General features: G+C 54.6%; 1 protein-coding gene and 1 long non-coding RNA gene across 5 annotated transcripts in view; one reads left to right on the plus strand and one right to left on the minus strand.

Annotated features, from left to right (window-relative positions):
• CTDP1 (CTD phosphatase subunit 1) overlaps positions 1-431 on the minus strand; it is a 40,130-nt gene extending 39,699 nt beyond the window's left edge. The window contains exon 1 of one of the 3 annotated variants that reach the window (XM_029922921.1): positions 4-431. In XM_029922921.1, coding sequence (XP_029778781.1) covers positions 4-126 — 123 coding nt within the window. In that variant the 5' untranslated portion in view covers positions 127-431. The remainder of the gene's footprint in view (positions 1-3) is intronic. The other 2 variants (XM_029922920.1, XM_029922922.1) reach the window with 2 other exon arrangements.
• A 474-nt stretch (positions 432-905) lies between these two features.
• Positions 906-22,207, plus strand: part of LOC115278449 — a 26,956-nt gene continuing 5,654 nt past the window's right edge. The window contains exons 1-2 of one of the 2 annotated variants that reach the window (XR_003902893.1): positions 906-2,167; positions 18,638-18,734. This is a non-coding gene — a long non-coding RNA (uncharacterized LOC115278449). The remainder of the gene's footprint in view (positions 2,168-18,637; positions 18,735-22,207) is intronic. The other variant, XR_003902892.1, reaches the window with a different exon arrangement.

Raw genomic sequence — 22,207 nt, forward strand, 5'->3', positions numbered from 1 at the left:
GGCCGCGCCCGCCGCCACCTTCCACTCGAGCAGGCGCAGCGGCCCGGGGCCCGGGCAGCGCACCTCGGTCACGGCCACCGGCGGGCCACCCTCGGCTGGAAGGGAGCCCGCTGAAGGCGCCTCCATCGCGGCCGGGCGGGGTGTCTGTGGAAAGCGGGGGCGGGAGGAACGCTCAGGGCCCGGTCCCCATCGCGGACCGGCGGGCGGGCCGGCGACCCCAGTGCAGGCGGTGAAGGCAACTGCGCTGCAATTCGAGCTCCGGCACCGGCTTCCACCCGCCGCCCGGCCCGCGCCAACTTCCGGGACAGCGTCTGACGTTGCGTGATGCCGCGCGCGTGCGCCGCGGGGCCCGCGTGTAAACACACGCCTACGCGGGGCCCGGAGAGGCTGCTGCGCCGGCCGCGGATACCGGCCGCTTCCGGGGCCGAAGCGTGTGGAGCCGGCCCGGCGGGAACAGCGTGGCCTCGCCCCATGTGGCCCGGGGGCACCGGCAGCGTAGGGTTGTCGGTCCCGGCGCGCAGAGCGCGCCGCTGCCCAGAAACCCCAGCATGCACTGCGAGTCACCACCCCTCCCGGCGCGCGCTGAATTCCGGCATGCCGCGCGCTCCCCTGTCCCACAACTCCCTTGGTGAGGGGAGGCCCAGGGTCGTTAAACTACAAGTCCCAGCATGCAGCGCGAGCCGCTCTCCTCAACCCAGTCACGTGCCGAGGCCCGTCTTGGAGACTGCGAGTCCCGGCATGCAACGCGGATATCCGGGAGCTGCGGGCCCAGCATGCCGTTCGCTATCCGAGGTCAGAGGGCGGTGGGCGCCCCGCCCAACTCATTAGCAGGCTGCGGGGTTTCGGGCGCTTGGTTTGGGTGCAGCCTAGACGCTGGCCGCGCGTGGGCGTACCCCGGCCTCTGGGCCCCCTCGTGCGTGAGGCGGGAAGGCACAGAGCGGGCAGGCAGCCGGGGCTGAGGGGAGGGACAGCGAGGGTGCGCGGCCGCGGGACCCAGCCCGCCTCTGGACACCACTCGCCCGGAGTAGCAGCGTCCCTTCCCCAGGGCACACTGTGTGCTAGGACGGAGCCCTGTTCTCAGGGAATGTAAAAGGACTGAAATCAGGCCACGCTCGTTCTCCGACCACAACGGACTTCGTCATGAGCGCGCTCTAAAGGCGCGGGCAGGAGGTGTCTTTGCAGTCAGTTTTGCTCAGTTGTAAAGGAATGGTAGCAATTGTAAAGTAGGTTCAGGATTCCAAGCTCAGTGACGTTGCATTACACGTTGAACTTGGCTTCCTGCACGTCACATAAAGTGTAGGTGACACGCAACAAACGAGAGAGAACGGGGTACGAAGTTTGTGAGCCAACCGCAAAGCCGGTTGAGATGAAGCCTGGGTCTGGTCCGAAACGACTCAGCGGTCCTCGCACGCTGCTCACTCTTCAAGCGGGCAGTACCTCTGCTTGGTTCAGAAATCCATCGGGCCGAGTCTCCTGGGGCAGGTCTTAAGCTCTCAGACGTCGGTTGGATTTGCCAGCGTCTGGAGAGTCTGAAGGTTGGCTACGGAACTCCTCCCTTCTTAAAGGAATGTAATCAGCTTCAGGTCTTTTCCAGACCTTCTCTGGTTCTAGTGATTATCGGTGCCTGGTTCTTCCAGGTTCCATGGCCTTGTGGGTTATCAGGCCTTAGTTCTGCCCGTCTGCGCTGGTTTGGGTGAGTTCTCTTGGCTGCTTTCCCAATTACACCACAACTTGGCATGAGTGACTCCATCTTGCACTCTACAGAACTAAAGTAGAAATCAGCAGCGGAAGGAAACCAGAGAAAGTCACAGTTGTGTGGACATTGAGCAGCTGTCCACAGTAACTAATGGGGCAAAGAGAAAGTCAGGACAAGTAAGACGCTTGTGGATGAAAAGAAAAACCTGTGCTAAAGCTGGTGTGCTGGCAGCTAATGCAGCGCTTGGAGGGAAATCTATGAAAAAACCCCCATGTTAAAAAAAGATGTCTCGGATCTAGCCTTTGGCCATTTGAAATGAGAGAAGAAAAACAAACTAAAAAAAAAAAAGACAAAAATATTGACTAGGGCAGGAATAAATAGAAAACAGAAAAGCAGTGGAGGAAAACTACAAAACCAAAAGTTGGTTCCTTGAAAAGGTCAACACACGACAACTTGAGCTGCATTGACCAGGTAAATAAAAAGAGGAAACCTTCAGTTACTGAAATCAGGGAAGTGAAAAGAGCACCACTGACCTCACGACGTTGCAATGATAAGGGAAGAATATAAAAACTGGGTGCCAGTAGACTAGGTAATTTAAGTGAAAGGGATAAAATTCTGGAAAACCCAAAATACAGAAATTGGAGACTTAGAAAATATGAGTAACGTGCAAGAGACGCATAGCACCATTCTCACTTTCTCTGAACTCTGAAGAGGCCTCATGGGCTCTAGACCTTTCAAAGAGGGTGTTCTATGTCAAAACTTTCTCACTCCTTGGTCCCCACCTCTGATTCTCCTAGTAGTCTCTAGAAGCTTCTTTCAAAGCTCCTAAGTCCGCAGGCTTAGCCAGGTGTTGAAGGAAGCCACAGTCCCCAGCAACATAGGGCCGTTGCTGTTTTTCCTCTGGTTTTCCAAGAACCAGGTACACCTCACTAAAAGGAGCATCATTTTTCTAGAATTAATGCAATCTAGCCTTGTGGTGGAAGTATATATTTTCTACTAACATGACTTTGATCCTGGTCCTTAGAAAATAGCAACTAACCCATTTTTCATATTGTTGCCACGAGGGGCTGCTGGCCCTTCCCAACCCTGATGTACAGGAGAAGAGCCATACATGGTGTTGACTTCATCTTATATACCTTACGGTGGTGGCATTGTTATATTTTTCTGATTCTGGAATCTTCCTGTTGAAAGGAAGCGACCCTGCCCCCTTCCCATCCTCAGGCCACTCCAGCTGTCAGTGCTTTTTCAGGCTCTGGCCATTGCAAGTTCTCCAGCCCCTAGTGTCCTCAAATGTACCCAAACAGTCCTAGAAGCCTCAGGAAGTCAATCTGCAGTGTTACGGGCACTGTCCCGAGAAGATCATCAGGACTCCTTGGGCCCCCTCACCTCCTGCATAGGCCTGATGGGCCTGGTGCTCACCATGGGGCTCCTACCAAACATCACGCCGCGCTCAGGGCTGTTTGCACTGGTGCGCCAGACACTGTATCAGAAAAGCACGGAGAGAGACCAGCCTTCCTTCCCTAGGTGCACAGGATGAGGGGCTGATCGCCTCAACTCAATCAGCCTGGCTTGGGCGGGCTGGCAGGGGCCGAGGTCTGGCTCAGTCCACTTCTGGCTTCAGATTATCTCAAAAGCGAGACATGTCATGTGTTGTAGGCCCTTGTAGGCCCTTCTTGCCCGTGAGAGACTGTTGAGCCCTAGTAACCTCAAGTGCAGGAGGTCTCCCACGGTCCTGCAAGCCCGGCCACACGGCCAGGATGTGCATGCTTCCCTAGCGCTAAGCAGATGCCCTGGATTTGGGGCTCCTTTGTTTCCAGTATCACAGCACCCCCATCCCGATCCCATGAGTATCTTCACTTCTGTGTCACTAGCTTCTCAGACGTGGCCTAGATTCATCAACTGCCTCACAGATGGAAAGGGCCGCGATGGCAGTTTGCTGAAGAGTGGCTCTTCCCTCTTTGGGATTTCCTCCCTTTCAACCCTCTTAGTTTCTAGGGCTTTCTGGTGTCTTTTAAGACATGGCATTTGCAAAATTACCCATTTTCCCCATGCTCTTGCAACAGGAGTGATGGCTTTTTTCTACCTACTTCACCCCCACTGCAAGAAGACCACATCTGGGTCTCTGACAGAAAAGGGGAAACGGGCAAGGCGCAAAGACCATCACGGTCAGGGTTCTGGGGGACCCCTTAATGGGATTCTCTGTGACAAAATTGGCAAGAGGACCAGGATGTTTGAAGAGTTGCTGACACCACCAAAGTTCTGACTTGATGGGTTTTGGAGGGGACCTGGCGTCAGGAGTTTTGCTCAGTTGGTTATTCCAACGTGTGGCAAGGTTTGAGAACCACCTCTGCAGGCCATGGGTAGTTACTGTGTGTTTTTGAGCAAATGCGTGGGCTGCTTTGGTCCGTGCTTCAGCACGCGCTTGGGCAGTGCTGGCGGCGGAGGGCAGAGTGAACCTGGAGGCAGAGACCCCCTTTTGGGTTATCTCAACAGGTGGAAGGGGTTGCAGGGAGAGCTTCTGAGTTGCAACCGCCAGGTCTTGTCACTTGCTGGGCACATTAGTGAGAGGGAGGAGACGAAACTGCCCCCTGGAAGAAGACACGTTAACCAGGGAGACATGAGCTCCCTTGGCGTCTGTCAGGTCTGAGCTGCCCAGACTCGCGGTGGAGCCAGCCAGCGGGTGGAACAGCAGGGACGGGGTGCAGATTCCTGGGGACACCCGGGCACTGAAGATGGCACTAAGCGAGGGCAACGTTTCTCGCGTGGGAAAGGTGGCCGTGGGTGGGGGGGGGGGCGGTGTTTGTGGGACCGACAGGAGTGGGGAGCAGGGGGCGCAGGTAAACATCACAAGTGCTGACATCTAATCGCCTTTACTTGGACCCTTTCGTTCTCCCCCATCACAAAGTGAATGCAGGGGACACCAGAATCTATGTGGGAGCCCGTCAGCCAACCTGTCTACGCGTTCCGAATCTTGTTAGGACTGCCTGTGTGCTCCCCACAATCCCGCCCCCGATTCCCTCACCATTGTGTCTGTCGCGCTCCCTTTATGTGCGGCTTCACCGTGCGTGTGCGTGGATGCAGGTGTGCTTACTTTTGAGGTTTCCAGACACGCATCGCATATACAGGTTGTTGTCGTGCCTGTGAATGGCTTTTTCGTTCACGATCACGTATCCAGAAGTCATCCGTGTTAGTTTGTGTGGTTACAGTTTGTGTATTGCGACTTCTCTATGACGGCTCGCTGTGGGTGTGACAGGGTGCATTTACCATTCTCTTGGACACTGAGGTTGTTTTGGATTCTTATGGAAAGTGCTGCAAGCTTCCCGGGGCCTGTGAGCTCGGGTCTGGGGCGGAGCTGCTGGACCCCAGACCAGGCGAGTGCAGATTTACGGGCAACACCAAGCCCCTCCCTGCACAGGCTGCCTCAGTGCGCGCGCCCGCCGCGCCTGTGCCACGCCCTCTACTCTGCCAGTCACCACCAGGGTTGTCACAAGCACATGCCACAGCGTGCAGGTTGGCCTGCGTTCTTCCAATAGCCGTTCTGGCTAGGTCATTTTACCTGTTGTTTACTTGCCTTTCGTCTGCAACTGTCTGTGTTTCTCGGTCACTTGTCTCTTGGGTGTTTGCTTTCTTATTGATTTGTATCCTTCCTGTGGCTCCTGAACCCCTTTGTTCACATGTTACCCACATCATCTTCCGATGTTTGGCTTGCTTTTTAATTTCCTTTATGAAATCTTTTGATGAACAGAATTTCTTAATTTTTAGGAATGTGCTGCCTAACCTGGGATCATAAAGATAGCTTCCTTTTTAACTTCTAAAAGTCTGTAAGACTGCCTTTCACAGTTCAGTCCTGAAGGAACAAGACACGGATGTTCTGTGCACAGTGCCCGGCAGCGGTCAGACTTCTTTCCCGTGGGCTGGCCGGCTGTTCAGCCCCCCCCACAGGAGGGCCGTGCCGCCTTCCTGATCTGTGGTGCGTCCCTGGTATACAGCAGGCGCCCATGAGTCCACAAGCCTGTTTGGGGTGTTCTGTTTTGTTTCTGTGATGCATCTCGAGGACGGAAGGTCCCCGTAAATGCACGAGCTCGCTTGCACCGGGCCAACTGCTGTGGCTTCATGAGAAGGCGTGGCGTCGGGGAAGTTTCTTCACGAGCTTGTGGACAGTCTGGCCTTTGGTGTTTCACACATCTTAGAATTAGCGTGTCAGCGTTACTGGCGAGACCTGTCAGCGCTTCGATCAGAACCGGATGGAGTCTATAAATCGATTTGGGGCAAAGCAGCGTCTTTGTGACTTGAACTGTCCCGTCCATAAACACAGTTTACCACTCCGCTTATTTAGCCTCTCTTTAATGTCTTCTAATGAGATTTTTATAATTTTCTCCATATAAGATTTGCATGTTACAAAAATGTTTATTGATATTGAGAGAATGCCTGAGTGCAAGTGGGGGAGGGGCAGAGTGAGGGGGAGAGAGAATCCCAAGCAGGCTCCAGGCTGTCAGTGCAGAACCTGACACAGGGCTTGATCTCACGAACGATGAGATCATGACCTGAGCCCAAATCAAGAGTCAGGTGCTCAGTGGACTGAGCCCCAAGTTTTGCAGTATTTGTTAGATTTATTCCTAGTTACCTTATTGTTTTTTTTGCTGATACCTTTGTCGATACATGATACTTGAAAAAAATCCTACAGCCTTCTGGAGTTGATTGTTGCTGGCATATAAAAATGTGAGAGATTTTTGTGAACTGATCTTATACATGTTAATCTTTTGAAGGTTTTTTAATTCCTTAATTTTGGCCTGTCTTCTTTTTAAGTAAAGTTCCAACGCCATAAATGTCCTACTAAGTATCTCTTTTGCTTCATTTCACTCGTTTTAATATGTGATCTTATTGTCAGTCATCTCTTCTTTCATAGCCGTTATGATCTTTTTCTTCGACAAATCAGTGATTTAGAAGTATATTGTAGAATGTCCGCGTGCTTCGGCATTTTTCTCCTTATTTTATCGTTGACTTCTAAATTAACCACATTATAGTGAGATACAATACCCTGAATGGTACTACTTTTTTGAAATTTAATGCAATTGGTACAATTCCAATTTAAGGTTAATATGTGCTTTAAAGATATATGTATTCTTTCCTTATTTGATTCAGGGTTCTGCATCTATGCAATAGGTCAGGCGTGTTGCATGCGTCATTCAAATCTCCTAGGCTTACATATTTTTCTGATCGACTGAGCAGTGGTTGAGAAAGATAAGTTGAAATCTCTTGGATGGTTGTGAATTTGCCAGTTTCTCCCTGGAGTGTTAACTGTATGTGTGTGTTTGTGTGTGTGTGTGTTTGTGTGTTCATATGTGTTTGTGTGTGTGTAGAGAGAGTGGGGGGAGGCTGTTACAAAAGGAATTTGGATTTAGAATTTTTATATCCTTGATGAAGTGATCCTTTTTCATTGTGTGGAGTCCTCTGTACCCTGAACCATGTTTATCTCTTTTTTTTTTTTATTAAAAACTTTTTAAAAGAGAGAGACAGAGACAGAGCATGAGCGGAAGAGGGGCAGAGAGAGGGAGACACAGAATCAGAAGCAGGCTCCAGGCTCTGAGCTGTCAGCACAGAGCCCGACTTGGGGCTCGAACTCACAAACCAAGAGATCTTGACCTGAGAGGAAGTTGGATGCATAACTGACCGAGTCACTCAGGTGCCCGAATGCTTATCTCTTGAGACATATTTTGTTTGAGGTACTATGATGGTTGTAACTTTCTTTTAAAAAATGCTTGCCTGGCGTATTCTTCATTTTTACTTTTAATGTTTGTACACCTTCAGTTTACATACTCATCCTACACAGTCTGTCTCACTTGGACTTTTAGGACTTACTCTTATAATGTCTATCTTTTAGCTGCTGAGTCCCGTTCATTTATATTTAATCTCATGTTTCTGTGAGTACATTTTCTCCTTTATCATCTCTTTTTCCTTTTTGGTGATATATTGAAATCTGCTTTTCTAATTTATTTTATTTATTTTATGTTTTCTTACTCCATTTTTATTCTTTTGATTATCATCATTGAAATTTTACACGCATTCCTAACTTATTAAGGACAGCATCCTTGCCCCCTTCTTGGGCTGCATCCTTGCCCCCTTCTTGGGCTGCATCCTTTAGAAAGGCTCGGTTGGAGTTGAGCTCTCTTTATCAGAGAATGCCTCATTCTGTTCTTGTCGCGGAAGGCTGGGTTGGTTGACATACATCTATAGGGTGATGGCGACCTTTTTCACTAGAAGACGGTTCCCATCGGATTCTGGTTTCCGTGTTGTGTTGTGGAAAGTCTGGGAGTCTGATAGTTGTGGCTTGGTGGGTGATCTGTCTTCTCTTAGTCTTTGGTGTTCTATGATTTCATTGCCTTGTGTCTAGGGGTAGATTTCTTATTGTGTCTAGCTTATGTTGTAGATTGATGAATTTCATTAGCCCTTGAAATTCTCAAGCATTATCTCTTTGAACATTCCTTCTTTCTTTTTAGTCTGTGAGGAAGTCTGAGTAGATATATTTGTTAAACCTTCTTCTGCCATCGTTTCTCGATCTTGGTTACATTTTCCCTCTTCCCATCTCCGCGTTTACCACCCAGGGGGATTTCCTCAGATGCGTCTCCAGGTTGTTACTCTCCTCATCTGTGTAGAATCTGCTGTCTGACTCATCCTTTGAGGCTTCCAAAATTATATTTTTCATTTATCAAAGGTCTATCTGGATATTTTTCAAATATGCCTGTTCATTTATAGTCTATTTTTCCTTGCTCAATTTTTTTTGGTAATTCTTTTTTCCTTAATAATTCATACTTAATTTTTAAGATTCTGAATTTGATCATTTAAATTAAGTCTATTTTGTTTGCCTTTGTTCCTTCTGACTTTTGTTCATTGTCGTGGTTTCTTCCTATGGCTGTGCTCTCCGTGAGCTTGTGTTCGGGAGACGGGGATCTGTGGGAATCTGGTGACACTTGCTAAGGCAGAGGGCCCAAGAGGGGGCACTTCTAGAGTCTTCCAGGAAGGGCGTCTGGGGTTACCCCTGCTGCTGCCAGGGGCCTTCCCCCGGCTGGTACAGCCCCAGCTGTTCCTGATTTGACAGGCTCTCTGAGGGCACCCCACTTCTTGTTTTCTGGGCCACTGTTCCCTCCCTGGTTGGGGGTCTCGGGATAGCCCTTGCTTCCTGTAAACTCAGCTCTGCCGAGAAAATCAAGTCTCAGCATCAGATTGCGGTGTAGTGTGAGGCTCCTTCCGAGCGTCTGGACCGCCCTCCTGCCTAAAGTAGGAGGATTCCCTTTGATTTTTCCTCTGTTTTTAATCAGATCAAATAGATGGAAAGAAACCGAGCTCCTCACCCATTTTGCCCTGTTTTTCCAGGCACACGGCACTGACCTTAGAGGACAGTCGGCTCACAGTCCCTTGTATTTGAACGGGTGTGGCGGGTGGAAAAGGTCAGGGCGCACGGCCCTGGTAGCAGAAGCCCGTCTGGGAAGGAGAGATGTGACCACAGGACAGTCTTCAGTCACTGAGGGGATAGAGCTCCATGAGATAAGGGGCCCGCGAACAGGGGTGGGCCCTCCAGCGGTCCCGCGCACAGGCCGCTTAGCCGTGAGCACCAGGCGCCTGGTGCCTGAGTTAGCCCGTGGCCCCTCACGTCCCCGCAGCGGCTCTGTGAGAAAGGGGAGTAGGGAAAACAGGTGCATTTTCACTAAAAGGAATAGGCTACCTGCCTCCCCCCTTTCTAAGGGGCTTAGTAGTGCCCCGTGTGTGACTCTGGGAAAGGGACCGACAGCCGGGAGAGGGAAACGGGGCTGGCGGTCCCCGGAGCAGGAATAGCGCCCATGGCAAACCTCTTTAACCGCGCCGTGAAGTGGCCCACGCTCGCGGCCGTGGCACGTTCCAGGTGCATTTTGTATGAACAGTGACTTTTCCAGGAGCACTTCTTGGCCACAACTCCTTCGGCTCCTTTTCTTTATTGCCCGCTTCCCAGGGGATGGGCATGTGGTCAGGTCTGGGGCTGGTTCTGCCGGAATGTCTATGGGGTGATGACTCTAGCGACAGCCGCAGGGTTAGCAGCGTTGATCTACCTCGGACCCCCCTGCGTGTCTAGATTACAGCAGGCAGACGTGGCATTGACGCCTCGTACTGTTCGAGTCTCCCCCCATGGCTTGGGTTTAACTTTTTAAATTATTATTTCAAGTCAGGTGTTAGGAAAACGTATTTGAGAGTGAATCTGATTCTCTAAGTCACAGGTTTTCGTTTAAAGGCCCACTGTAGCAGGTTTAGAACGCGACGGGAAGGCTGTCTGCCAGTCGGAGAGCTTTCCCAGGCTGCCGCCAGGGCCCCCCAGGAGCGGACGCGCCGCCCGCCCGGACTCGCTCTCTTCTCCTGGATGTCGCACCAGCACAGCCCCGGCGCGCCGCCGGCCGCTGCATAGGAGAGTGGTGTTTGGGGGAAAATAAGCATAAAGCTCATTTGACTTTATATCACGAGATGGGTAAAAACGCCTTTTAGTCCACGCAGCTTATGAGAGGGGTTTTCTGTTTATTAAAACAATTCCTACGGGATATTACTGCTAACTTATTGGATGATTGGGTTCAAAAGACTCTTTATCGTTTAGAGACATGTGCTGGATTATTTCCAGTACGGTTCCGGGGATCTGCTGCTGCAGAACCCGGCAGAGGGAATGGTCGGTGGGCCCGGAGCGAGAGCGTGAAGAAGCACAGCACTTTGCACATGTTCTGAAGACTTTCGTGTAAAAATGTTACGTGTTGTGTTAGAGGAAATGATCTTCCTGTATAAATTCCACATGTAATTCATGTGCAAATTACCTTCTAGCCTGCTTCTCCCCTCACGACTGCCAGGTTTCCATTACAGCCACTGGAACAAGTAGCTAAAAAACAGGTCCCAAGATGAACATCTTCGTGTGATTCAGAACAGAGAACGGGGTGGAGTCATTGCTGGCCAGTCATTCTCCGTTTCGAATCCAGCACAAGACAGAGGATGCACTGTAGGGTTGAGGGAGTCCTTAGTAGAAAGAGATCTCTCTCCTTTTACAGTGTTACTTTGTGTCACATTTTACCACGTCGACCATGAACGCTAATCTGCTGACCTGTCTGTCCTTATGTGAACACCAGCTGACCTTGACTATGGCATGAGTTTGAAATCCAGTAGTGTAAATTCTCAAACTTTGTTCCTTTTCAAAGTTGTCTTGGCTATTTTAGCTGCTTTTCATGTCCATAAAAGTAATAGGATCACTTTGTCAATTTCTACAAAAACATGCTGGGATTTTGGTAGTGATTGTATCCAATCTATACCAGTTTGTGGGGAACTCAAATATAAATAATGCTGAATCTTTCCATCTATGAGCACGGAATGTCTCTTGACTTATTTAAATCTCCTACAATTTCTCTCAGTGATGTTTTGTAGTCCTAACAAATCTTGCATTTCTTTTGTTACATTTAGCACTAAGTATTTTATTTTTTTTGATGCTACTGTAAATGGAATTGTTTTCTGAATTTAATTTTCAGGTTGTTGATATTATGTGAAAATAGGATTGATTGTTTTGCAGAATGATCTTGTATTCTGCAGTCTTGTTAAGATCATCTCATTTATTAGTTCTGGTGGTGGTTTTTTGTAGAAGTCTTAGGATTTTCTCTGTGTAGGATCAGGTTATCCGTGAATAGCTTTATCTCTTCTTTTCAATACTTATGGCTTTAATTTCTCTTCCTTTCTCTTGTTTTCTCCCCTTCTTCCTTTCTTTGAGGGGATGTGGTTATTGGCCTGCCTGGAAGTTCCCGCGCCATGCTGAGGGGAGGTGGCGAGTGACCCTTGCCTTGTCCACGGTTTTAGGAGGGAAAGCCCTCAAGTCTTTCATCAAAAGCTATCCTGACGGGAGACGTAGGCTGTTTGTTTTTCCATGTCCTTTACCAGGTTGAGGACATTCCTTTCTTTTCCCAATTTACCGAGAGTTGCTCTTTAAAAAACTATGAATAGATATTAGATTTTGTCAATCGTATTTTTCCACATTTACTGATGGATCGATTTCCAGATGCTCGTCTATTCTGCACTCCTGGGAGAAATTCCGACTGGTCATGGCTTATCATCCTTTTTAGGTGCTTTTGGGTTTGGTTTGCTAATATTTTGTGACGGGCTTTGTGTCTGCGTTCATCAGAGATGCCGGTGCGCCAGAAGTCCTCGGGTGTTCTCGGGGCGCCTGAGTGGCTCGGTTGGTTAAGCAGCCGACTTCAGCTCAGGTCATGATCTCGCGGTTCATGAGTTCGAGCCCTGTGCTAGGCTCTGTGCGGACAGAAGTACTTGGATGTTCAACAAAGACACAAGATGGTAGATTTTGTTTGGCTGCTTGTTCATTTCATTTTCATCGGCACAAATGTTCCCATATTACCCTCCCCGCCCCGTGTGTCTGGGGTTGGGAGGGACCCCTCTCCCCTCGCTGGCTTTGCAGTCGGATCGCCTCTCTTTTCTTTTGTTCAGCGTCACTCGGGGGCTCCTGGGCTCAGCCCTGCTGACGCCGTCGGGGACAGCCTCACGTGGCGCAGCCTCGCTGACGCGCGAGTGGACTTGTAGGCGAGAGCTGTGTTTAGGGCCAGCCTCCGTGGAAGGGGACCTTTCCTGGCTCTCAGGGCTGTCACCAGATGCTAGGGTTTTCCTTCCTGTCCCACTGAGACTGTGGGTGTGGGCCCCTCCACAGCTGAGGCACTGGGGCCGTGTGGGTCCCTGAGGGGGTGGGTCCCTCTTGGGGCGGGGGGGGGTCCCTGCTGCGGAGGCACTGGGGCCCCAGGGGCTCATGCTGCTCTGGCTGCGGCTGGGCAACTGAGCCTTCCTGTGGGCAGGTGGGGGCCTGCGCTTCTGTGTACCCTACAAGGGCCCTTTGTCCCTGAATCTCGCAGACGAGAAGGACCAGCAGGGCCATGAAGACACAAGCTGTGGCAGGGGCAGATTCTCTGCAGGTCTCAGACCAGTATTTCCAGTGCATTTTAGTGGGAGCACCCGCCCCCCCTTGCTGGACAGAGCCTAGGGGCGCTCCCCCCGAAAACGTGCTGTGCACACGCGGCTTTGTTTTCCCCTCCATCCACACCTGTAGCTTGGAAGGCTGGGGCTGCATCTCAGCTGGGAAATTAACACTTGAATCCTAAATAATAATAATTACTGTTTCTGGTTATTTTGAATCTGCTGACAAAGACCTTTACAAAATAATTGCACTGATCAATCCCCTGTGAGCCACAGGGGAAGCCTCCTGAGCTGGGGTGTGATGAGAACATCAGTAGGGCTTCTGTACTGGTATTCTGCTCAGTGAGGGTAATTGCAAGGAGTATGTCATGTGAAGGCGCCTGACGTAGTGTCTTGTAACAGCACATGGTCTCCATCAAGCCGCAGATGGCTGCTCGCCGCCCCTTAGAGTCAAATCATAATCTGACCCCTCCCACCCCGTCTGCTGCAAAGCGAGAGCAGGGCACATGCCCGCATTTCCAGTCTGTGCAACTGCAGCTTGAAAGCACGTTGTAGCAAGAAGTAGCCTTAAAAAGAAGCAACTTTTTAGAGTTTCAGCTGAAAGAATCCTGGACTGTAAATGTCGTTTACAAACACACAAATAAAAACCCACTTCTGTTTTTAAAACCTCTGGTCCCTGGAATGTAAACCTGATGTACACAAGACAAAACCCAGCTAGACACCCTCGCTGTGCTGGAGAGAATTTAATTCACAGAAGGAGGTAAGGAGAGTTTTCTCTTTCTGCTGCACTGAATACTTTCACAAGACTTTTTTAAAAACGGAGATATAACTTGGGCCGTGTGATTCATCCTTTTAACGCGTACAGTTCAGCGGGTTTTAGTGTGCTCACAAGGTCACGCAACATCACCGCCAGTGCCCGAACGGTTGCATCACCCCCCGCCCCCAGTAAACCCAGCCCCTCACCGAGGCCGGGCTCGCGTCCGGGTGTGATGAGAGGCGGCCGCCACCAGGTGGAGACATTCCTCCCGCAGACTCTCCGGCCGCCGCCGCTGCCGCCCTGCACCGCGTGGGGCTGCCCTGGGAGTGCGGAGGCTGGCGGGCGCCCGCCGCGTCTCCAAGGGCGAGCCCTTTCTCCAAGACAGTTCCCCCAAATTGCCACACTGGATCCTTTGGTACCGGAGGCTCTTGCTTGAGGTAGCATTTGGGCAAACACTACTTGCTATATAGTTATTGTGTATTTGTTTGAACTTGTAATAGAAAAAAACACATGAAGCCCATGAGATTATTTCGGTTGAACATTCGACTCTTGATTTGGGTTCAGGTCATGACCCCAGAGTCATGAGATTGAGCCCCAGGTCAGGCTCTGCGCTGAGCACGTAGTCAGCTTGGGACTCTCTCTCCCTCTCTGCCCCTTCCCAGGTTGCACACACGCTCTCTCCACTCTCTCAAAACAATTTAAAAATGATTCACTGATAATAATGTCATGCACTCCTTAAATAACTGCCAGCACGAGTGCCACGTGGACTCGTGTGGGGTGCTCAGGCGGCTGAGGCCTGGGGACGGCGCTGGGGGAGGGGCTGCAGGAGGGTGCAGACAAAATCCCTTGAAGGAAGTGAGGATGGGGAATTCCACTTTCAGAAACGTATAGAAATCACCCTCCCTCCTAGGGGCCCGGATCCGCCCCTGCTGGTCCTCGGGGTATTTCCAACCCCTTTCCTCTTCTCCCAGCCTCTGAAGCGAGAGGCTTTGATTTATTTCCTGCTCTTGGAGAGCTGGGCAGGGGAGACCGGCCCCTCGGTAATTTGGAGCTTCCTCATGCTGCTAATGCAATCAGGAAGCTGGCCCTTTATAGAATTAGAGGCTCCCGGTGCCTGCCTGCCGCTCCCGACCCTGTCACCCGGCGAGCAGGGGGAGGCTGGGGGTCTTTGGGGGCAGATAGCAGCTGGTGGACTTAGCCAACAACTCTGAAACCTGGAAATCAGGTGCTTGGAAATAAACTTTAATAGGTGAGTCTCAGTGTTTTGCAAACTCTGTCTGTGGCCAGCCCTCTCCTCCGGTGCTGCCCTAGGAGCCCTCAGCAATCCATGCCTGACCCCATTTTAGTGACAATCCTGTGGACTAAGGTTTATTATCCCGTTCTCTAGATCGGGAAGCTGACGGTGAGAGCAGCTGTAACACTGGTTCCCAGAGTGAAGGCATTTGGATTCCGGTCTGTGACGCCAGCACTGTCTGCACGTCTTCTCGGGCCTCAGGACCCGCTGCACCCCGTGACACGGGGCCCCTGCATGTGCGACATTGATCCTCCTGCGGCTGTGGGGACCGCCGGCTCTCTCACACGAAACCCAGGACGTCCTAGATTTCTCCAGATCACACAGTGTTGCGATTTGGGGGAGGGGATGCCCATGCCTAGTCATTGCCTTTGTGGCCTGGAGTCGTACGCACAAGGGGGACCTCACTTCCTGCTTCACATGCTTGTGGGGGGCACCTGCGTGGCTCCGTCGACTGAGTGTCAGACTCTTGATTTCTGCTCAGGTCATGATCCCAGGGTTGTGAGTTGGAGCCCCATGTCAGGCTCTGTGCTGACAGTGTGGAGCCCGCTTGGTGTTCTCTCTCCCTCTCTCTCTGCCCCTCCCCCACTCGTGCTTGCTCTCTTTCTCTCTGTCTCAAAATAAACAAACTGAAAAAGAAGAGAAATATTTGTTGAGGACATAAATGAATCAATCAGATAATAGACATAATATCTGGTCTTAAAGAAGGAACAAGGTGAGGACACCTGGCGGGCTCCATTGGTTGAGCATCTGACTTCGGCTCAGGTCACGATCTCACGGTTCGTGGGTTCTAGCCCCACGTTGCGCTCTGTGCTGACAGCTCAGAGCCTGGAGCCTGCTTCCGATTCTGTGCCTCCCTCTCTCTCTGCGCGCCCCCTGCTCTCTCTCTCAAAAATAAATAAACATAAAATAGTTTTAACACAAAAATTAAAAAAAAGAATAACCAAGGTAACGAGGTGGGGTTTCACTGGGAAGCCCGCGTGGTCTGCCGCCGTCCCCGGTTCTCTGGGTGCCCAGGACCCCGCGGCCCCCAGACTCCCCCCGAAGGCGTCTCTGTTCCAGTCTGTCCTGCCACCACACGGGGGCGCAATTGGACCTTTGAAAATTATATGTGTGAGATGGAATGTGTTTTTCTGTTTTTATAGCATCCACCAAATGAAAAAGGCAAAACCCAGTTTACTACACAGGGAAAGAGAGGAGTCGGGCTCCAACGAGAGGGCGTGCTGTTCCTGTGCCCAGAGGCGGGGAGGGGACTGAGGAAGGGCTGGGATCCACCGTGGGGCCCAGGGTGCGGGGAGCAGTGGAGGCCTGAGCCCCAGTGACAGAGAGGGGCAGGGCCACCGCCTCTCTGCTGCTGTCCTGGCCGGCACCCACCGCCCTGGGGCCCTGGCGCCCCACAGCATCCTGGTTGTAAGGGCGATGTGGGGGCAGGAGGCCTCAGGGTGAGAACCCTGGGGGCCCAACTGGTACCCGTCACATGGGCCAGGAGAGGACAAACCATCAGAACCAAAGGCAGGGGTTCTTGGGGGGCAGCAGATCCGGGGGACATGGAGGGATGAGGGACGGCAGGCTCCCTGGAGTCTGCAGGCCGCGAGTCTCCGGAACCTGGGGCTCCTGAGCGGTCCCTGCTGCTGAGGGCCCGGGTCTCAGCGTCAGGCAGCCTCAGAGCCCAGATCGCGGCCTGCGGCTCCCGAGGAAGGGCGCCGTGGGAAGGGCCACAGCAGCCTGTCCCCTGTCTGGAAGGTGGCGGGGACTCACAGAGCCTCCCTCCCCCTCCCCCTTCCTTCCTTCCTCTGCTAGTGTATCTCAACTAATGAATGAGTTAAACGTAAAAAGTGGCTTAGGGAAATCTGAAGTCCTGTATCAAAACATAGTGGAGACTGAGTTCATTGCCCAGGGAAGCGGCAGCTTTACTCACAGAGGCCGCGCGGCCAGCGTCCGGTGAGGGGTGAGCGCACAGGCAAACGGGGGCCGTGCATACAGTGGAGTGTCATTCGGCGGCACAGAGGCACCTGCTACCACACGGATGAACCCGGAGGACTTTGCGCCGCGTGAACCGAGCCAGCGGCAGCAGGGCGCACGCTGTGCAGTCCCCCGGGTAGGGGTCCCTTGAGCCATCAGAGCATGGAGAGAAAGCGGGGGGGGGGGGGGGGGGGGGGGGGGGGGGGGGGGCGGGGGGGGGTCAGTGTTCAGTGGGGATGGAGTTTCCGTCCTGTGGGGAACGGGGATTGGAGACGCGTGGTGGGAACAGCGCCGTGAATCATCGCGGTGTTCGTGCCACCGAAGGTCGTCACGGTGCTGGGTTTTGTTGCCCGTATTTTACCACTTAAAATGCGAGCGGAAGGTCATCCGTCAGGGAGACTCTGCCTGGATGCTTCGTTTGGGAATTACGGGCGCTGCTCTTGGGGTGAGGAGGGCCCCGGGCACGGGACTTGGGGTGGAGCGGGCCCTGGGGAGCCCCAGCCCCTCCGGGAGAAGCCTGAGGCTCCACAGCCAGGCACAAGGCGGGTGGTTTTGTTTTCACGCCTGTCGTGAATGGGAGGGAGGGGGCCGAGCTGGGCTGGGGCTTCCTGGCGGGGCGGCGGAGGCGAGGCCCCAGCGCGGGCGGCAGGGCCGTCCTGGGCGCGGGGACACGTCTCCTGTTCTTCCTGGGCGCGGGGACACGTCTCCTGTTCTGCACGTCGCTCAGGGACCTGCTCCGTGGGCCGGGAGGGCTGCTGACTGTGGGGTGGCGAGGCCGGCCACGCTCCGTCCGTCCCCTGAAAGGCGTGTATGGCATAGTTGAAGTGGATGTCATCCTCTTCCTTTTCAAGGCCAGTAAAACCTGCCCTAGGGGCCCAGTGCCTCTCTCTCCCGCCGACTCCACGTGGAGAGGTGTCCGGGCCACCGGCGGCCTCTGTGTGGCTACCGGCCCTGTGGGTGCCTCTCTCGGAGGGCCGGGCAGCTTCAGACCCCGTCTCCTCCATTGGGAGGTTTCTCGTTGGCCCGCGATGCGGGTGTGAGGCCGGGAGAGCCAGGGCAGGAACCCCAGCAGCCCAGGAGGGGCCTGCAGACGCGAGGCCAGCCGGCTGCCTTCTGTGTAGACGAAACACTCGTTTCTCCCCCAGACTTCTCGAGGTAGGTTGCTGCCCAGGTATTTTCACTGAAACGTTTAGGCTCAGAAAAACCTTAGGTTGGAGTTCTTTATTTACGGATTTCCAATGTGGGCAAAGTTTTCTTTGGCACAGAGGCCTGGGCCAGTGAGATCAGAACCCACAAACTTTGTCATTTTGAAACAGACTGACGGTCAGGGAACAGCTGCGGGTGGGGGTCCAACCCCCCCAACCCCCCTGCACGCTCACTTCTGGCCTGGACACAAGTAGGGCCCCGCCCCCCTACGGGGATGTCCCTGGAAACCTCGTGAGAAAAACCGGAACCTACCTCCAAAGGCTCTGGCGTCTCAGAAACCGGCGGACCGGCTCTCGGAAGGTGGGCTCTTCAGCCAGCCCCTCTCCGCACTCTGGGCTGTGACGTCCGTGCAGCTCATTCTGATGGGGGTTGGGAATCTGGGGTCCTCTGCTGCCCTCGGGGGCCCCTCGGCCAAGCCCACTCACCACAGGGCCAGGTGGTGGTTCCCCGGCCCCCACAGGCTCACAGCGGGGAGAGCAGTTTCCAGATGCCAAGGGCCTGCGTCTGGCCCTCGGCCCGTCGCTGAGCCCGAGCCGACAGCTCCTTGCACCTGGTGGCCTTTTCCAGATGGCAGTTCCTGCGGGCGGGCCCAGCAGCCAGGTTCCCCTCCTGTGCCCGCAGGGGGCCATCCGCCGGGCTGTTCCGTCTCCAGGTGGAGTGACTGCCTGGTGCCATTTCACAGAAAATTAGACTAGCAGCGATGTTCTTCCCAGTTTGAGAACACAAGTCTGAGGCTGTCCCTTTGGCACCTTGTCCTTAGCCATCCTGGGCCCCGACCAGAAAGTGCAGCCCCAAGCCGTGTGACCCCAGCCCTGGGCGTGACCCGAGGCCCGGATGTGACCCCAGACCCGGCCCAGGTAAGACCCCAGCCCTGGGCGTGACCCCAGGCCAGAATGTGACCCCAGACCTGGCCCAGGTATGACCCCAGCCCCAGGCCTGACCCCAGCCCCACGCCTGACCCCAGGCCCGGGCGAGACCCCAACCCAGGGCTGCAGAGTCATATGAGCTAGAGGCATCGGTGGAGGGGGTCCTGTGCTGGGTGCTCCCTCCTTCCCCTGGGGGACCCTGTGGGTGGCTGTGTGTCGCTGTTGGCCAGGTTCGCAGCCCAGGACAGAGGCCCATGACGTCACGGCTGAGCTTCCGTCTGCTTCCTGAAGGCTGGCCTCGCGTGATGAAGGTGCATCGTGGGGAGCTTGGTGGCCGCGTGGTGGTCTGTGGGCCACCCTCCGGCCCCTCCCCAGGTGCTCACCCCCAGCCAGCCTTCCCCTCTGACCTGCAGGGCAGGGGCCACGTGCCCTGGGAGCCCCTCCTGGTCGTGCTGCGGGTGACCACAGGGGCCGGGACCAGCCCGCCGCTGTCTGTGGAAGTCTTGGGTCAGCAGTTTGTGACCGAGGTCTCGAGGTCTGGTTCTCACTGCACGTGGCTTGTTACTTCCGGTGGTTTGGCTGGAGAGGGCGCCCCTCGAGGTGGGTCGGCCCCACGGCTCCCGCGCACCACGATCCACCCACCACGTCCCGATGGGACGTCCACGGCAGGCGCTCAGTTTCTAGAGTCTGCTTCCTGCTCAGTGCACAGCACCTGCCCAATTAAAATGCGGGCACAGAACCCCCTCGTCTGAACCGGGGCTACCGGCCATGCCCGCTCTGGGGGCCCCGACATGCGTGCGAGCCCTGAGCCACCCATCCACCGTGTCCTGCTCAGTGGTCCGCCACCCCCGGTCCTCACGGCCTTGGGCCTGCGGGGACCAGATGGTCTGCGCACCCCTCCCAGCGCCTCCCCCTCGCCGCGCTTGACCCGCCCGGTCTGCTCACGCCTGCAGCAGTGGCTCCTTGTCACCTGCACCCTCCTGTCCTCTCCTGGTGCCTCTTTCGACCTCAGGTTCTCCACCAACGCCCCGTCCCCTGCCCCCAGGCCCAGCGCTGCTGGGTTTCAAGCCCTTCCGCTCTGCTCTCCGAGCGAGCTCTGTGTGGATGCCTGTTTGTTACTCGGGCCCACGAGTCCTCTGTGCCTGTACCGGTACTAGGCGGTCCCAGGTGGCCACAGGGGACCCGCCTCTTGGCCCCTCCTCAGAGCCCAGGGTCCCGTGTGGACCCAGCAGCCCTCAGCGAGTACCCCTGGAGCGACTGCTCTTAGAACCAGCAACGGGGGCCGGGCGCGGGGAGCCGGCGTGGGGTGCAGCTCCCGCAGGAAGCCCGTGTCCCAGAGAGACAGGCGAGGCGGTGAGAAGGCATGGTGGAGAGGGCGTCCGCGGAAGACCGGCTCAGGTCTCGTGGACGCGGGCCCGCGGCGCCGGCCTCTCCGCCCCTTGCCGCGGGCCTTGGCGCAGGACGGCTGGGCCTCACTCCAGAGCCCCTGCCGCCCGGGGCGCCTCCTCACATCTGCGCCACGCGGGGCCGGACGTGGTCAGACTCCTCACGAAAAGCTCCCCGTGTCCGCCTGCCCCACAGCCGCCTCTTACTGAGATGGTGGGTCTTTTTTGTGGCAGAGTTCTCATTTAACTTATTTTACCCAAACGGCTTTTTTGTTTTGGATAGGTTTTTTTTTGTTTGTTTCCTAGTTTATAATAGCTCTTTTGACTTCCTGCCATTTAAGAAAATCTAGGGGCGCCTGGGTGGCTCCGTCAGTTAAGCGTCCGACTTCGGCTCAGGGCATGATCTCACGGTTCGTGGGTTCGAGCCCCGCATCAGGCTCTGTGCTGACAGCTAGCTCAGAGCCTGGAGCCTGTCTTCGGATTCTGTATTTTCCTCTCTTTCTGACTCTGCCCTGTTCATGCTGTCTCTGCCTCTCTCTCAAAAATAAATAAAAACATTAAAAACAATTTTTAAAAATCTGAAAACAAGTGCAAACTAACATTGAATGTAATTTGCCTTCAAGGTAAAATACCGCCATCAAGTTCACTGCCCACCAATGCGCCTGACCTGCAGCCCCTGTGCAGGCAGGGCTCACAGACTCGCGTCCCGCCACACGAAGCGGCCGTGGAGGCTGGTTCACGGGGGCGAGGCCGGCTCTGGGGGCCCCGGGGCATGGACGTCCCATCCAGCCTCCGCTCTTTGTTTGGCTTTGAGGTTCATAACTCTCCTGCCCCCAGATCCAGTGAGGGTTTGTAAAAGCAGGATTCGTGTGGATGGAGGAGTCCGATTAGAGTGAGTGCAAAACTGGGGAGACCGGGTGCGGGGCAGCAAGCCCTGACTGCTGACCACCGTCAGCGCTGCGCCCCCTGCCCCCACCCCTGCATGGAGAGGAACTGGGGACTCAGCTCCTCCTGTGGAGGCAGAGTGGCCTCCTGTTTGCATTCTGGGATTTATCTTGAGGGTCCATGACACACGGGAAGTTTTGCCAGCCTGTCCACTGCCGATTTTCTCTTGTCCTGTTTTTATTCCTGGCCCCCGGCTCTAAATCGCTGTCTAGTTGAACCTGGAGTCGAACCTCCCGCCCCACGTGCTTTGGGGAGCTTGGGCGCAGCGGGCGTGCACCCGAGCGCTCTGTGAGCGCGTTGCGGCGGACTCGTGGTCAGTGGTGTTTGCCGCCTGTCGGCAGATCCGAGGCCTGGAGAGGCTGGGGGGCGGCTGGAGGATGTGTTCGCACAAGTCCAGAGGGTGAGCGTGCCAGGAAGCCCGTCCAGCCCTGTCAGGATGTGCCGCTTGCTCGCGAGGACTGCTGGAGGGCTCCCCGGGGGGCAAGCAGCCAGAGTCCCGAAGTGCTTGTTTCTTTTTATTTTTTTATCTTAGAGAGAGAGAGAGACTGTGGGCAGGGGAGAGGCGCAGAGGGAGAGAGAGGATCCCAAGCAGGCTTCACGCCCGGTGCAGGGCCCAGGACTTGAACTCCCAAACCGCCAGCTCATGACCTGAGCTGAACAACCGCCTGACCCCCCGGCGCCCGGAGCCCTGAAGTGTTTGCAACCGGATGCTGCAGGCCTGTCTCTGCACCTCCCTGCGGGAGGCCTGCCGGATGCCAGGCCCTGTGGGGCTGCAGTCGCCCTGGGGACACAAAGGGGATTCTAGGAGACAGGCGTGGGGTGCGGAGTCAAGTGGAAGGAACAGGGAAAAGTTCATCTAGAGAGTTACTGGGGCGGGGGCGTGGGGACATCCTGAGGGAGACGGACCGGCCAGCATGTCTGGTGCATTCCGGAGCAGGCAGGCCCAACGCTGGGTGGGAGAGCGGTGACACGGGGAGCAGTGGGGTGCCAGGAGTTTGGGGAGCAGGGGTTCGGGGTTTGGGCGGGAGCAGGGGCGCAGGGTTTGGGCTGGAGCAGGGGTGTAGGGTTTGGACGGGAGCAGGTGCAGGGTTTGGGCGGGAGCAGGTGTAGGGTTTGGGCGGGAGCAGGTGTAGG

Source organism: Suricata suricatta, chromosome 14 (genome assembly GCF_006229205.1).
Source record: "Suricata suricatta isolate VVHF042 chromosome 14, meerkat_22Aug2017_6uvM2_HiC, whole genome shotgun sequence".
In the NCBI taxonomy this organism is placed as follows: domain Eukaryota; kingdom Metazoa; phylum Chordata; class Mammalia; order Carnivora; family Herpestidae; genus Suricata; species Suricata suricatta.